The sequence below is a fragment of the Nomascus leucogenys genome, chromosome 2, assembly GCF_006542625.1.
Source record: "Nomascus leucogenys isolate Asia chromosome 2, Asia_NLE_v1, whole genome shotgun sequence".
Taxonomy (NCBI): domain Eukaryota; kingdom Metazoa; phylum Chordata; class Mammalia; order Primates; family Hylobatidae; genus Nomascus; species Nomascus leucogenys.
This window is the reverse complement of record NC_044382.1, coordinates 86,926,470-86,944,301: the sequence shown is the minus strand read 5'-3', so window position 1 is coordinate 86,944,301 and position 17,832 is coordinate 86,926,470. Positions and strand designations below refer to the sequence as shown.

Sequence of the window (17,832 nt, the reverse complement as noted above, 5' to 3'; positions counted from 1 at the left end):
TATGAATAATTTCTATCTTTTTCAGAAATAGTTGTTGCTGAAAGTGTGGTTGTTATAAAGAAATTACTGCAAATGCAACCTGCACAACATGGTGAAATTATTAAACATATGGCCAAACTCCTGGACAGTATCACTGTGAGTATCAATTAAGAGATGTTTGCTGAATTTTATTCAGTAAGTTGTAGTTTTGTTAAAATAAATGGTCAGCCTAAAGGGTAATGGTTAGGAGAGCTGAACTGTCTGGATTCCAATTCTGAGATTCTAAGATTTCTTGCTGTTATAGGAGGGAATTACAAATCTGAATAGGGGGAAGGATAGAATGAGCCTCGTGGTATTAGATTGGAATTGGAGATAGCAGTGTGGGTTTTATATATCAACAGCTAGATGTTGGGTGAGTATATATGCATGTTCATGTGTCATACATGAAATGAATATACAAACATCTCTTTCCCAGAGCTGTCCTTTGAGAGGACTTAGAAACAATACCAATGAGCACACTTTGTGCACAGATTTTGTTTTGTTTTTTTTTTTGAGATATAATTTTATATTATAAAATTTACTCTTTTGAAGTATATCATTGGTTTTTGATCACTTATAGGTTGTGCAGTCACCAGTATGTAATTGCAGGACATTTTCATCACCCCTTAAAAACATTTCTGTAACTGAGACTGCCCAGTCTCCCTTCACTCTATCCCCTGGCCACTACTAATCTACTTTTTTTGTCTTTATGGATTTGCCTTTTCTAGACAGTATGTAGCCTTTTGTTTCTGGCATCTTTCACTTAGCATGTTTTCAAGGTTTGTGTAGGTTTTTGAATATAGTACTTCTTTCCTTTATATGGTAGATCTTAGTTTTTAAATACAAATCTTGAACGGTGGAGCAAGATGGCCAAATAGAGGGCTGCACTGATTGTTGTCCCTGCAGGAACACGAAATTTTAGCAACTAATTACACACAAAAAAGCACCATCGTAACCAAAAATCAGATGGGCAATCACAGTATCTGGTTTTAACTTCATATTGCTGAAAGAGGCACTGAAGAGGGTAGGAAAGACAGTCTTGAATTGCCAATGCCACCGTTCTCCCATACCCTGGCAGCAGCAGTGTGGCATGGAGAATCTCTGCACTTGGGGGAGGGAGAGCACAGGGATGGGGAAGAGAACAAGAGAACAAAGGAAGAGAACAAGAGTCTCTGCCTGGTAATCTAGAGAGTTCTCCCAGATTTATCCAAGCCCACCAAGGCAGTACCTCTACCAGTCTGCAAGAACCACAACATTATTGGGCTTGAGGCCCAAGTCCCTTTGAATAACCTGGAAAGCCTTCCCAAGTACGATAAGCACAAACAAGCCCAGACTGTGAAGACTACAATTAATACCTAACTTCAGTGCCCAGAAACTGATGAACATCTGTAAGCATCAAGACCATCCAGGAAAATATGACCTCACCAAACAAACTACATAAGGCATCGGGGCCAATGCTAGAGAAACAGAGAGATATGTGACCCTTCAGACAGAGAATTCAAAGAGTTTTCTTGAGAAAACTCAAAGAAATTCAAGATAACACAGAGAAGGGATTTAGAATTCTATCTGATAAATTCAACAGAGATTGAAATAGTTAAAAAGAATCAAGCAGAAATTCTAGAGTTGAAAAATGCAATTGATATACTGAAGATCACATCAGAGTCTCTTAGTGGCAGAATTGATCAAGAAGAAGAATTAGTGAGCTTGAAGACAGGCTCTTTGAAAATACACAGTCAGAGGAGACAAAAGAAAAAAGAATAGAAAAGAATGAAGCACAGCTATAATATCTAGAAAATAGTCTCAAAAGGGCAAATCTAAGAGATATTGGCCTTACAGAGGAAGTAGAGAAAGGGGTAGGGATAGAAAGTTTATTCAGAGAAATAATGTCAGAGAACTTTCCAAACCTAGAGAAAGATGTCAGCATTGAAGTACAAGAAGGTTATAGAACTTCAATCAGATTTAACCCAAAGAAGCCTACCTCGAGACATTTAATAGTCAGACTCCCAAAGATCAAGGATAAAGAAAGGATCCTAAAAGCGGCAAGAGAAAAGAAACAACATGCAATTGAACTCTAATACATGTGGCAGCAGACTTTTCAGTGGAAACTTTACAGGCCAGGGGAGAGTGGCATGACACAAAGTGCCAAAGGAAAACAACTTTTACCCTAGAATAGTATATCTAGTGAAAACATCCTTCAAATATGAAGGAGAAATAAAGACTTTCCCAGACAAATAAAAGCTGAGGGATTTCGTCAACAACAGACCTGACCTACAAGAAATGCTAAAGGGAGCTCTTCAATCTGAAAGAAAAGGATGGTGGTAAGCAAGAAGAAATCATTCAAAGACACAAAATTCACTGGTAATAGTATGTACACAGAAAAGCAGAATATTGTAACACTAGAATTGTGGTGTATAAAGTACTCATGTCTTGAGTAGAAAGACTAAAACATGAACTGATTAAACATAACTACAACTTTTCAAGACATGGACAGTACAATAAGATATAAGTAGAAACAACAAAAAGTGAAAAAGCAGGGTAGAACTTTTATTAGTTTTCTTTTTGCTTGATTGTGTATGCAATCAGTGTTGTCATCAGTTTAAAATAATGGATTATATTAATAAGATAGTATTTGCAAGCTTCATTGTAACCTCTAATCTAAAAACGTAAAGTGGATACACAAAATATAAAAAACAAGAAATTAAATCATACCACTAGAGAAACCACCTTCATTAAAAGGAAAACAGGACTCCAGCCTGGGTGACAGAGCGAGACTCCGTCTCAAAAAAAAAAAAAAAAGGAAAACAGGAAGAAAGGATGGAAGGAAGAGAAGAACACGAAACAACCAGAAAGCAAATAACAAAATGGCAGGAGTGAGTCCTTACTTAGCAATAATAACATTGAATGTAAATGGACTAAACTCTCCAATCAAAAGACATAGAGTTACTGCATGGATAAAAAATCAAGACCTAATGATCTGGTGCCTACAAGAAGCACACTTCACCTATAAAGATAGACATAGACAGAAAAAAAAAAGGGATGGAAAAAGACATTCCATGCTGGTAGAAACCAAAAGAGAGCAGGTGTTGCTATACTTATATCAGACAAAATGTCTGTCTCTTCCTACGCTTACAAAAGACAAAAAGTGCAGGAAGGGACAAGGTCATTATTTAATGATAAAGAGTCAATTCAGCAAGAGGATATAACGACTTTAAATATATATGCACCCAACACTGGAGCACCCAGACATATAAAGCAAATGTTACTAGAGCTAAAGACAAAGGTACACCTCAATACAATAATAGCTGGAGATTTCAACACTCCACTTTCAGCATTGGACAGATCTTCCAGACAGAATACCAACAAAGAAGCATTGGACTTAATTTGTACTATGCACCAAATGGATCTAATAGATATATACAGAAAATTTCATCAAAGAGCTGTAGAATACACATTCTTTTTATCAGCACATGGATCATTCTTAAGGATAGAGCATATGTTAGGTCACAAAACAAGTCTTAAAACATTGAAAAAAATAATGCCAAGCATCTTCTCTGATCAGAGTGGAATAAAACTAGAAATCTAAAACAAGAGGAATTTTCAAACAATATAAACGTACAGAAATTAAACAATATGCTCCTGAATGACCAGTGGGTCAATGAAGAAATTAAGAAGGACATTGAAAAATTTCTTGAAACATATGATGATGGAAACACAACATACTAAAACCTATGGGATATAACAAAAGCAGTACTCGAGGGGAGGTTTATAGTTTTAAGAGCCTACATCAAAAAAGAAGAAAAACTTAAAATAAATAATAAATAACTTAATGATGCTCTTAACTAGAAAAGCAAGAGCAAACAAAACCCAAAATTAGTAGAAGAAATAATAAAAACAGAGCAAGAGTGAAATCAGAGATGAAAAAGGAGATATTATAACTGATACTGCAGAAATTCAAAGGATCATTAGTGGCTACTATAAGTAACTGTATGCCAGTAAGTTGGATAATCTAGAGGAAATGGAAAACTTCCTAGACACATACAACCTCCCAAGATTGAACTATGAAGAAATCCAGTATCTGAACAGACCAAAAACAGGTAATGAGATTGAAGCCATAATAAAAGTTCTCCCAGTGAAGAAAAGCCCGGGATCTGATGGCTTCACTGCTGAATTCTACCAAACATTTAAAGAAGAACTAATACCAAGTCTGCAGAAACTATTCCAAAAAATAGAAGAAGGAATACTTGCAAATTCATTCTACAAGGTCATTGTTACCCTGATACTGAAACCAAACAAAGACGTATCAGAAAGAAAGAAAGGAAGGGAAGGGAGAGGGAGAGGGAGAGGAAGGAAAAGGAGAGGGAAGGGAAAGGAAGGGAGAGGGAGAGGAAGGAAAAGGAGAGGGAAGGGAAAGGAAGGGAGAGGGAAGGAAAGGGAAAGGGAAAGGAAGGGGAAAGGGGAGGGAAGGGAAGGGGAATGGGAGGGGGAGGAGCGGGGGAGGGGGAGGGAGGGAGGGAAGGAAGGAAGGAAGGAAGGAAGGAAGGAAGGAAGGAAGGAAGGAAGGAAGGAAGGAAATAAAACTATAGGCTAGCATCTGTTGAATATCAATGCAAAAATCCTCAACAAAATACTGGCAAACTGAATTTGACAACATTTAAAAGATCATTCGTCATGACCGATGAGATTTATCCCAGGGTTACCAGGATGGTTCAACATTCATAAATCAATCAGTGTGATTCATCATATCAACAGAATGAAGGACAAAAATCATATGATCATTTCAACTGATGCTGAAATAGCATTTGATAAAATTCATTGTCCTTTCCTGATAAAAACCCTCAAAACTGGGGATAGAAGGAACATACCTCAATATAATAAAAGCCATATGTGACAGACCCACAGTTAGTGTCATACTGAATGGGGAAAATCTTAGCCTTTCATCCAAGCTCTGAAACACAACACGGATGCCACTGTTATTCAACACAGTACTGGAAGTCCTACCTCGAGCGTTCAGACAAGAGAAAGATATAAAGGCATCCACATTGGAAAGGAAGAAGTCAAATTATCCTTGTTTGCAGATGATATTATCTTATATTTGGAGGTAATTTGGGGTATAAGAGCATGCCTACAACTTACCTTTATTGGTTAAGAAAACAAAATGTGACCAGGTGTGGTGGCTCACGCCTGTAATCCTAACACTTTGGGAGGTCAAGGCGGGTGGATCACCTGAGGTCAGGAGTTTGAGACCAGCCTGGCCAACATGGTGAAACCTCGTTTCTACTAAAAATACAAAAATTAGCCGGGTGTGGTGGTATGTGCCTGTAATCCCAGCTACCCAGGAGGCTGAAGCAGGAGAATCACTGGAATGCAGGAGATGGAGGCTACAGTGAGCTGAGATCGTGCCACTGCACTCCAGTCTGGGTGACAGAGTGAGACTCTGTCTCAAAAAAATAAATAAATAAAAATAAAAAATAAAATAAAAGTGTATGTTTACCTAGAGAGATAGCTAACACAAATGTAGTAAAATGTTAACATTTGGGGAATCTAGGTGCAAGGTATCCAGAATGTTTTTTACTCTTCTTGTAAGTCTGAAATTATGTTAAAAAAAAAACCAAAAAAAAATACCAAAAAAAAAAACCAATACATATTAGTTCCAACTCCATCACTTACCAGCTCTGCCCTTATGTTAAAGTCTTTATGCCTCACTTTTCCCATGTGTCAAACGATGATTGTAAAAGGACCTACAATATAGTATTATTATAGGTGTTAGCTTAGTTAATACAGTAATGCCCTTGGAACGCTGGCTGGCACATAGTAGTGCTGCATTAAGTGTGTGTCATTCCATCTTACTTCATGCTCTTCTTCCCTTTAAAACCAAAGTTTTTGAAAGAACTATCTGCAACAAGTTTTATTCCTTTACGTCAAACTCCCTCCCCATCACAGTTGGATTTTGGTTCTCCAGCACTTCATTAACTATGTCTTTTCCAAGGTTGCTATCTCCTTCTTTCTAAATCCAGTGGATACTTCTGTCCATATCTTCCTTGATCTTTTCTTAGTATTGGACTATACTAACTACTTCATGCTTTTTGAAATAGTCTCTCCTCATGGCTTCTGTGATTTTTTCTCTTCTGGTTTTTCTTCAAACTCTTCAGCTATTTCTTCTCCATTGTGTTTGCTTTTTACTATGCCTTTTCCTTGAGTGCTGGTTAATGTTTTGCCAACTGATGCTCTATAATAAATGCAGCTGTAGTTTAGGGAGGAGTATATTATTTCCTTCTTTGAAGATGGGTTAATCTGTACTCTCATTCTCTTCAGAGGGATCATTTTTGTGTAGTCAAAGATAATAGATCACAAGATTTAGAGCCTACCAGTCAAGACCAGTTTTAAATATCTCTGGTGGCAAAATTGTCTTTCCCTTAGGGCGTTAGTAAAGCTTGCAAGGCAGTTACACATTTATCTTAAAGCTAAAAAAAAAAAAAAAAAAAAGTAAGGCTTACAGGAGTCATTTAGCATCTGAACTTCCACCCCATCTCTCAGCAGAGAGTTACTTTGTATTTGTATCTGTTCTTATTGTTGATTCCAATGATCAAAGCCAGGACTTCTCATAGAGATTGTTTATGAGAGATGTAGGGGTTAAGAGAGTAATTTGAAAACCAGATGACTTGGATTCACAGTTGGTCTGTACCTTTTACTAGCTCCGTGAACTTAAGCAAGTTACTTGACTTCTCTATGCTCCAGTTTTCTCATCTGTACAATGGGGATCATAGTACTGACAACCTTAGAGCTCTGTTGGGTGGAATGAATGAGTCAATGCATGTGAAGCACTTAGAACAGTGCTCGGTGTAAGCTGTTATTAAGGGAATATTCAGTGTTTTTGAAGAAGACAGACTATGGTAAGGTTTTAATTTTGTAAGCTTTCTTATTGCCTCTTTTATATTTTACTTATTTAAAATAACTCCTATAGAGCATATCATTTACCAGGCACTATTCTAAGTACCTTAAAAATACAAATTATTAATTTTTAATAGCAACACTTCAAGGAAAGTTCTCTTAATATTCCTATTTTATATTTGAGAAAACTGAGGCACAAAGAGGTTATGTAACTTGCCCAAGGTCACATAGCAGCAGGTCTGCTTTCTTAACCAGTGCATTATGTTGTATCTCACTTCCATTTATAATCTGTCTGTTTAAAAATTTCACTTTATTTGACAAATATTTAATTGTCACCGGTCCTTTTTCTGTATTCAGTTCTCATACCTACTCAGTGACCTAGCCAAGGTTTTTTTTATTATTTCCTTTTTCTTCCCTCAAATCATTGACAAATTGGGAATTAGAGTGACATGATCAATGTCTACCCCAGTGTAGAACAGATGTTTGACATTACTTTGATGGGAAATGAGAGGATAAGCTTTTTTTCTTAAAGCCACCGAAATGGACATCTAGCATTCCTATCCACCAAGCATCAAAATTCAGTCATGTCTCTAGTCATTGTAACAACCATATATACCACTGCTCATATTTAGTTACTTCCTACGAAGTGATACAGCCCCCAGGAAGAACCACTTGTCTAACCAATAGCTAATGAACTAGCACAGAGAACTCTAGATGGAAGAAGACAAAGAAGAGAGATATACGTGACTGTGTATTTACACATGATTATGAGGTTGGTGCAAAAATAATTGCGGTTTTTACCACAATGGCAAAAACCGCAATTCCTGTGCAGCAACCTAATAAATGTATAACAATAGACTAGGAATGTCTAACCAAAGTGCCAAATTTGAACTCTTGATAAAGAAGGGGGTATAATAAAGGAAAATTCTGTTAACCTAGAACTAAAAACATTGAATAGTCAGGAAAACTGAGGAATGAGATTAAATGGAGGTCAGAATAAAAGAATTTTGAAGGTTTTGTGGGAGGAAGAGAGTGGAGAGAAGTGAAATTATTATGGTAGTCTCATCTTGTGTTAAAAAAGTAGTAAGGTAAAAATAATTATCTTCAGGTGAAAACCATGGGTTTTAGTGAGGGAAATAGTTAATACCTTGTTTACAGGTAATGGTAGAGAAGTAGTGTCTGATTATGAGAAGGAAATAGGAGTTCTGTATCCCCAGACTTCCTGTGCAAAATTTAGTTAAAACTTGTGCTAGTAAACTTGTTCTGGTCCTGTTTAGAAAGGAAGAGGCGATTATAAGTACAAGGGCTTCAGGAGAGTGCAGCTGCTATACATAAAACCTGTAACAGTGTATGAGGCCTGTATCTGGCAAGCCGTAGGCTTTCGTGGAAGAAAACTTCCTTCTATTTGAGTATATTCATGTCCGGGGATATAGAAGATACTTTCGATGTGTAAACTTTCTTTCTCTCTCTCATTCTCTCTCTTTCCCATTTTTTTTTTTTTTTTTAATGGAGTCTTGCTCTGTCACCCTGGCTGGAGTGCAGTGGCGCAATCTCATCTCACTGCAAACTCCGCCTCCCAGGTTCAAGTGATTCTCCTGCCTCAGCCTCTGAGTAGTTGGGATTACAGGTATGCACCACCGTGCCTGGGTAATTTTTGTGTTTTTAGTAGAGATGGGGTTTCACCGTGTTGACCACGCTGGTCTCAAACTCCTGACCTCAGGTAATCTCACCCCAGCCTCCCAAAGTGCTGGGATTACAGGCGTGAGCCACGGCACCTGGCCAATGCATCAGCTTCCTCAACAGTTGCTGGACTATAAGCCAAATAAGTACGGTCTTACAGCTCTATATAGCAAAGCTTATTTTTTTCAGCTTTTGTTTTTCTCAGAAGATAACCATTAATAGATACAAAACTATGGTGAGAATTCAGTATTCACAAGGGAAAATAAAGGAACAGATAGCCGTTTTACGAAGCCAGAAAAAAAATAAAAAGAAAGAAAACAAATGTAAAATAAATAGTAAATATTTAAAAATCATAAAGATGGAAGAAATAAAATCAAATATTTCTCATCTTGAATATGAATGGACTGAATTTTCTCATCAAAAGACAGACTTGCAAATTGGAATAAAAACAAAAACTAGCTACAGGCCATTTATAATTAAAGCACCTTAATCAAGTGATAAAAGTTGAAAATAAGAAGGTAAGGAAAGAGACATTAAGCAAATATGAACAAGAAAGTGAGATTTACAGTTAATTAAAAGCATTTCACAAGATAAAAAGGAACATTATAAAATGAAAAAAGAGTCATTTGTAAAGAAAGTAATAAGCACAAACCTATTTGCACAAAAAATACGGCAACCAAATAAATATGTAAAGGAAAAATCTATTCAAAATGTGAGGAGAAATTGATAAAATAGTTATAATGTGTGACTGTAATGTATTGCTCTCATATTAGATATTCCTAGTAGACAGATATAAGTAAGAAAATTAAGTAATCAAAAACTTATTTAGTAAATATAGCTAAAACCTTATATCTCTTGAACAGATAATACCCACTTTTAGGAGTATATCCATTGAATGTTTTCAAAAAATCAAGAATGTATTTAGGCATAAAGAAAACTTAAAGATTTTGCATTCTTTGACCTTAAGCAATGAAATTAGACTTAAATAATTTAAAAGGGTACCAGATCAGTTGTAAAGTAAGAAATGTACTTTCAGATTAAAGAACGCATTTAAAGAAGAAATGCAAACTTTTTTCTAAAACCCAGGAAATAAAATCTTTATTTCAAAATGTGTAGGACATGGCTAAAGTTATAAAGATCACCATTTTTAAAGTATAGGGATATAAAATAAAAGAACAATGGATCAAAACAGAAGAGAGATCAACGTTGATTTTGTAAAATAGAATACAAAAAATATATATGAGTTGAAAAGTACATGTTAAATCTGGTCTTTTGGAAAGAAAATAAAACAGAAAATTCCCTTCTAATTATTATGAAGCAGAGAGAGGTAGCAAAAGTAGACAAATCTGGAATATGATAATAAAAGAAATTAAAATAATTAAAGCTGCATGGAATTCTATAGCACGCATTTGAACTTAAGGAGAATGAAAAGCTGATAATTAGTTGTTACTGCTCATCTAACGTATCTGAGGAAACTGAAGTGCTTGAAGGTGGGACAAGCAAGGAAGAATCAAAACAATTTGTTGTGCAGAACCCCCAAAATGGTCAACCACAAGTTACCCCAGGAGAAGGTGATGAGGGATGTAACAGACATAACTTCAAAGTCAGGAAAGAAGAATGATTGAATCCCCAGAATCTCTCTGTTCCAGTCAGGTGAGCTGTTTATACAAGAACAATGGCCATGTGGAAATAAAAGCAGTGTTTTATTAATCCGACCAAGTATCTGATAACTCCTAAACGTAGGCAAGCGATTCTAAAATGTGAGCCTTAAAATAAGAGCCTTAAATGAGACCTCTATCCTCCTGAATCTCTACCTATTTCACCATCAAACCCAGGAGTGTCATTCTAAAACACTGCAATTTTAGGAAAAGCCAGTCTGTCCAATGTCTAAGGACAAAGGGTCAGTATTGAGCATGTTTTCCTTCAGTGCCTGAGCCACTTTATTAGGGCAGAATCCTGGGTCCATCTTTCTTCCAGGAGAGAGAACAGAAGTGATAGCAAGACCTCTTCCCACCTGGCCACCTCACCTATCCTTAAAAGAGGAGGTGAAAGAAGTGGGAAAATGTCCCACTATACATGGGTGTGGGAACAGGCAAGAGGATGGCCTGGGTCTGCCCTGAAAATCTGGCTCTTGGGGAAATGGCAGGAGGCGCTAAGGGAGCCATTGCACAATGTGGCAGACAAACAGAGGATGAAGGAATAATCCTTCATCTGATTAGTAAGTAAATGTGACCCCAACGAGGTGAAGTTAATTGCCTCCTTGATATACACCATCAGTGTGGGATCAGAGCCAGTCTCAACAGCTTGCTGACCAGTATTCTTCCTAGTTTACCACACTCATTTTGTCACCACCCAGTGATCCAGTGTGAATTTTGGATTCAGATTTGGAGTTCTGATCCTAGTTCCACCACTAACCAGCTGTGAGATGTGGGCAAGTTTCTTAACCCATTTGTTACCCTAGTTTCCTCATATATCTAGTGCAGATCATGGTAGAGCATACTTCATAGGGCTTTGGTGATGAATGACTGAGAAAATATGTAAAGCTCTCAAAAACAGTGCATGGCATGTGGTAAGAGCTCAATAGATATTAGCTATGTAATTTGTTTTAAAAAGAGAACATAGATTTTATCATATTCAGGGCTTTGTTTTCATTGGTTACTTAGTAATAATTGAAAATATAAAAACTAAAGTTTAAATGTATTTTACATTTTGAATTCGGTCAAATCAAATAGATTTATGTCTGTAATACAGTCAACTTACATGTTCTGACTGTGAGTATTCTGTCCTTTGGCGTATCCTTAATTTATGGTAAATACTGGTTTTGGAGTTCTATAATAAAATGCATACTATCAGCTGGGCATGGTGGCTCATGCCTGTAATCCCAGCGCTTTGGGAGGCTGAGGCAGGAGGATTGCTTGAGCCCAGGAGTTTGAGGTTGTAGTGAGCCATGATTGCACCACCACACTCCAGCCTGGATGGCAGAGTAAGACCCTGTCTTTAAAACAACAACAACAACAACAACAAAACAACCAATACTACCTGTGGATTGCTCTGACAGGATTTCACATAATGTTTCATGGGACAGTTGGGATTTCATATCTTAACAACTGAAAGATGTTATTCTGTAAAAACTGAGTAATACTGAAATAGCACTTTGTATCCTCATTGCCCAGATGCCTCACAGGATGCCTGCCATTTCACAAGTTACCCACCCTTTCTCTGACACCCCATTGTAATTCAGGCCTAGGCTTTAATGCATATTGAGTCCAGATACAGAGTATTAGATCTGATTTGCTGTTGGTATGCAGTTTGCTTAGATGTCTACTGATTTTGCCTTTGACAAATTTAAATAAATGAAATTGATGTTTTTGTAGGGTTTACTTTAGACTGTTGCACTGTGCAGTGGGCTGGTGTTGAAACACAATAGCTTTTAAATTGAACTGCTTACAGAGTGATCTGTAAAATCTTTCTAGATGTCTTTCGATAACTGCTGTGGTGGGCTAGGCATCATTATTTGTTTTTGCAGGCAAATTAATGGGTTGCAGTGGCCGTGGAAACTGCCTTCTAGTACAAGGTTTGAAAAGTGCATTTAATCACTTTCTCAGGGCATTTAGAATAAAGAATCAGGCAAAGTCATTTACAATCCAGTTTGTCTTTGAGAATATTGAAAAGCAGAGCTTCATGATGAAAGTATTATATCATATGTATGACTCTGTGTGTGTGTCTGTGCCTGTGTCTGTGTCTGTGTGTGTATTATTAGTTTGGTTTTATTTCAATGTTTCTATTTATTTTGTGGTTAAAAAGACCATGGGGAACAAAAAGTGACTAATTTACTTTTCTTTTTTTTGAGACAGAGTCTCACTCTATCACCCAGGCTGGAGTGCAGTGGCACGATCTTAGCTCACTGCAACCTCCACCTCCTGGGTTCAAGCTATTCTTGTACCTCAGCCTCCCAAGTAGCTGGAATTACAGGCGCGTGCCAGGCTGATTTTGTATCTTTAGTAGAGACAGGGTTTCACCATGTTGACCAGGCTGGTCTCAAAATCCTGACCTCAAGTGATCCACCCGCCTCAGCCTCCCAAAGTGCTGGGATTATAGGCATAAGCCACTGTGCCCGGCCTCTAAAGAGTGACTAATTTTCTTACTTGCCTTTTTTTCAGGTGCTTCAAATCTTTGAAAGTAGTGGCTATGAATTCATAGTGTCAGTGGTGTATAAATGAGAGTCCTGTTGCTTAATGGGAAGAGAAAGGGAAAGCTGGAATCCAAAAATCTTAGTATTCTGATCCCATCCACCTGCTCAAAAATGTTGTCTTTGTCAGTTTCCTAAGCTTTGTAATAAAATGCCATCACCAAAAGTTTGGTATAATTATATTTATATTGATATTATTTCTTGTGATGAAGTTTTCTAAGTTTTAAAAATTTTTCCTTGGGGATTTTATTAGCTCAGTTCTAGAAAACTACAAATCTTATTCTCACCACCACCTTGAGATTTTTATTGTGAGCATTATGATTTATTGATTTTTAATTTTTTCAAAGAGTTGTATTTTACATATATGTATTATGAGTGTTTACAGTATTCCAATATTTTAATTTTAATTTTAGTATATTCATGAATATAAACAATCTCTTTAAACATTACTTGATTTTGGGATTGTCTTTTTAATTGCAAAAGATTGTTACCAGAAGAAAATTACTTAAAATGGGGTAATAGATTATGATATGTCATAGAATTCTGATTTTTATACTAGCAATATATAATAAAATATTTAAGAAAAATAAATCTAGCATAACTGAAATCTGAAGTTGCACATATATTCTTATTTAGACCTACCTTTCATTATGGCAGGCAACTTGAATTGCTCTATACTGGAAAATTTAATGTACCACTCAATTACTATTCTTTAGCCCAATTTAAAATAATAGATTGGGAGTAAGGTCTTAATGCAGTGTAACCTTTGGAACGTTAGAAATTACCTCTTTTCTTTCCAGAAATCAGTATACAATAAGAGCATCAGTTTTATCACACTGCATGAATAGATTTTTAATAGCACTTAGACCTTTTTTTAATTGCATAAGTATGTGGATTTCTTCTGTCTACCAAACTTATGCTAAATAATAATTTAAAGACGTGCTCTTATAATATTTTAAAATATATACCTTTTTATTTAAAAGCTTTTTTTGATCATCTCGTTCTGATTCTAGTGAAGGACTCAGTATTGAAACTTAGTATTTTTATATAATTTCATAATGGTGTTTTGAAAGATTTTGCAATGGTGATATTGTGATAAAATTTTAGCTATGGAAAGGTCCTTGTTCTCACTTTTTTCTTTAACAATCATACTATGTATAGCCGTGAAACCACAGAATATATTAGGACTTCGAGAAATTGTAAAAGGACTTTTTAAAAAGAACATTATCTTTCCTCGTGATGCCACCTTTTAATGATAGCTGTCAGCCTTTTCACTTATTATAAAAAACAAATTTTCTGTGCGAGGTGAAAATGTTCACTGAAGTTAATTTACACACCCTCTCAAATTCCTTTTGGAATAGGGGAGGATACAAATAAGCAAATAGTAATAAAACTAATTTGCATACTCTAAATTGTTGGTCTTAATGGTACTGATGGAAAGTTTCCAATTTGCCACAAAGCAGCGACTTTTAAGAAGATAAATTATATTGAAATGTAGCTTATTTAAAAATATAACCCCAAAATGCAATATTGGACAAATTTATCCCTATTTCTTTTGTTGACCAAATAATAGACCGGGATTCATGATTTTATAAGCAGTCCTTGATGATCTTATCAGTTTGATATATTTCCAGTGTTGTAGGTGCTAATACATTAAGAGCAAAAACAGTTTTGATTTGGAATCATAGTACCTAATTGATCTGTTTCTTTTTCGGTATTATCTGTGGGTTCTCAGATGGGCTTTGTGGACCACCTGTGTCAGGAATCATCTGTGGCGCTTTTTAAATTAAAACATAGATTTCTGGGCCCCACCACAGAAATACGATTTTGGAGCTGATCCCAGGAACCTGTCTTTTTAGTAAGAACCCTGGATGATTTTTATGGGCATTGAGGTTTGGGAACTGCTGCTCTAGAGCAGGGGTCAGCAAACCATTTCTATAAATTGCTAGACAGTCAATATTTTTGGCTTTGAGGACCTTATGGTCTTCATTATAACTATTTCTGCCATTATAGCACAAAAGCAGCAACAGATAATGGAGAAACAAATAGGTATGGGCAGGTAGACTGGCTTCTAGAATTTGTTCGTCTCTGATAGAATCTAGATTCTAGACCACTGGTTTTTGCTCTATGAATATTTTCTAAGATATTCTCTTCAAAATCAATTTTAATGAGATTTCCTATGTGTTTATTTTTTGATAACTGAAGAAAATTCGTAAATACAGGAATAATTCCTAGATATACATTAAATGAATTAATAGCTGTAAAACTTTTGTAGTAGTTAAAGCCTTTTCTATGTTAATATTAGAGTATGATTAACTTACTTCTAACTATGTAATCTGCTTCTCATATTAGGTTCCTGTTGCTAGAGCAAGTATTCTTTGGCTAATTGGAGAAAACTGTGAACGAGTTCCTAAAATTGCCCCTGATGTTTTGAGAAAGATGGCTAAAAGCTTCACTAGTGAAGATGATCTGGTAAAACTGCAGATATTAAATCTGGGAGCAAAATTGTATTTAACCAACTCCAAACAGGTGAGTGGCAAACGTTAGTCAACCTATCTAATACGTACTTTCCTCTTCACTCTGATCAAACAGCAGCGGTCTGTACCTTCATTAGTCTGACCATTCAACAATTCCTAGGTGCCTGTTTGTTTCAGGTTCTATGTTAGATGATACTAGTGCAAAGAGATGACATTCTAGTCTAGTAGGAGAGAAAACAGATTAAAAAATGAAATAGTGTGTGGTAATGCTGTAGCAGAAGTATTGACATACAGTGGAATTCTAGACGAATTATTGACAGTCTGAAGTAGACAAGAGGTCAGAGAAAATTTTATAAAGGATGAGACTCTTGACTAAGGGCTCATAAGGAGTGGTTTACTGTACAGAAAGAGGAAAGCACAGGGTCAGAGTCAAGAAACAGCTTGGTGTTTCTGGGAAACTTTTTAAAGATGAGTCCAGAATGGCAGGTGCAATGGTCTGAAAGTTTATATCCCCCCAAGTTCATGTGGTGAAACCTGATCACCCATTTGATGGTATTAGGTGGTAGGGCCTTTGGGAGGCGATTAGGTCATGAGGGTGGAGCCTTTATGAATGAACTTAATGCTCTTATAAAAGAGATCCATGAGAGCTAGCTTGCTGCTTCTGCCATGTGAGGACACAGCGAGAAGGTGCCATCTGTAAATTAGAAAATGGGTGCTCACTAGACATCAGAACTGTGGGTACCTTGATCTTGGATTTCCCAGCCTCCAGAACTGTGAGAAATAAATTTCTATTATTAATTATATTATTAATAGGCTTCCCAGTTTATGGTATTTTCTAACAGTAGCCCAAATGGACTAAGACATTTTGCAGTTTGAATACATGGAGTGGCTTGTATGCTCTGCTAAGTAGTATGGACCTTGTCCTGCAGAGGAAAGGGAAAACACTTTTAATAGTAGTATAATTTACCAGATTTGCAGTTTAGAATATTCATTTTTTAAGTCCTTGACTTTTTGAGCAGCTGTTAATAAGAGGAATCATTGTTGCTTCTGTGTACAAAATAGGGATTTTTCCTATATCTGAATTGCTATTCTCTGTGAGTGGACTTACCTGTTTAGTACAATTGGAAAAAGATTCTTGCTCATTTGCAGCTAGGCTTCTTGGGAAGCTTTATGCTCTGTGTCCTATCTATTTTTCTCTAATTTTCACTTTTTCTCTGACTCTTACTTTTGCCTTTGTGATTTTTTTTCTCCACTTCCCCCTCTTTGTTTTTGTCCCCTTCCCCAAAACTCTTTCTGCCTAGGTATCTCTCTGACATCCTTCCTCCCTTCAGTGCCCCGCCCCCGTACTACAGTCCAGTGTGTTTGTCATTGTCTCCTTTCTCTTCCATCCCTGTTTGTTTCTCTCTTTTTGTATTTGCTTTGTATCTCTCTATATGTGTCTCCCTCTCTGTCTGCCTTTCCTGCTTCCCCATAGACCACGCTTACTTTCTAGTAAGCTAATGTTTGCCTTTCAGAATCCTCAGGTCGAAATCTCAAATTCATTTCTATATGCTTTGGGATTATCTTCATCCCTAATCATGATACGAGTTATATTATTATAGCTTTTGCTGGTTCCTTCTACAAGATTTGTAACCAGATAATTGCAAATAATGGAGCATATTTCCATGATTTAGATTTTGTCTTTACATTGTAAGTCATCTTTAAAAGGAATCAGTTAATCCTTTCCAAGTGTCTGTAGATTTCTTCATACATTGAGATACTTTCTAAAAACTGAGTAAAGAAACACCTATGTTTGCTGTTGAGTTTCATGTTTCTTGATAAAATAGAGGGAGTTTTAGCCTGAAACTCCATGGTGTTCACTAAATCCCTGTGGTATGGCAAAGGTCAATATGATACCTAGACTGTTAGGATTTTTTTCTTTCTGGTTTGGACACTCTAAATATATCTAGCTTATGGATTATTGTTAAAGTAATACCAAAATCGAATGTCAATCAAGACTTAATCAAACTAAGTAAAGCTTCTTTCTTTGGCCCTTTTCTTTGTAGCTGTGAATAACCAATAATGAAATGTAGTAGTGTTTATTTAGATATTGTAGAGCGTGTTTCATGTCTTCTTATCCAGTGAATTTGAAGACAACTAGTTTGCACTCAGGTTTTTTTTTTTTTTTTTTTTTTGACCTCTATTATTAATGGCAGTTTTGGAGCTCAGTTTCTGAAGTGTTTTTTTGTTTTTGTTTTTGTTTTGTGACAGAGTTTCCCTCTGTCACACAGTCTAGAGTTCAGTGGCGTGATCTTGGCTCACTGCAACCTCTGCCTCCCAGGTTCAAGCAATTCTCATGCCTCAGCCTCCTGAGTAGCTGGGATTACAGGCATGTGCCACCATGCCTGGCTATTTCTGTATTTTTAGTAGAGACGGGTTTCACTGTTGGCCAGGCTGATCTCGAACTCCTGACCTCAAGTGATCTGCCCACCTTGGCCTCCCAAAGTGCTGGGATTACATACGTGATACTTTATATTTTAGGATGATACTTCTAGAAAACTACAATAGGCTTCACCACCTAATGGTGAAAATACAGTGATT

The 17,832-nt window shown here is 36.5% G+C and overlaps 1 protein-coding gene across 4 annotated transcripts in view; it reads left to right on the top strand.

Moving 5' to 3' along the window:
- AP3B1 (adaptor related protein complex 3 subunit beta 1) overlaps window positions 1–17,832 on the top strand; it is a 288,518-nt gene that overhangs the window by 140,993 nt on the left and 129,693 nt on the right. For all 4 annotated transcript variants that reach the window (XR_004027066.1, XM_003261505.4, XM_030800425.1 and 1 more), the window contains exons 14-15: window positions 26–135; window positions 15,128–15,304. Coding sequence is in view for 3 of the 4 variants with exons in the window: in XM_003261505.4 (XP_003261553.2) it covers window positions 26–135; window positions 15,128–15,304 (287 nt within the window). In the remaining variant the exon portion in view is untranslated. The remainder of the gene's footprint in view (window positions 1–25; window positions 136–15,127; window positions 15,305–17,832) is intronic.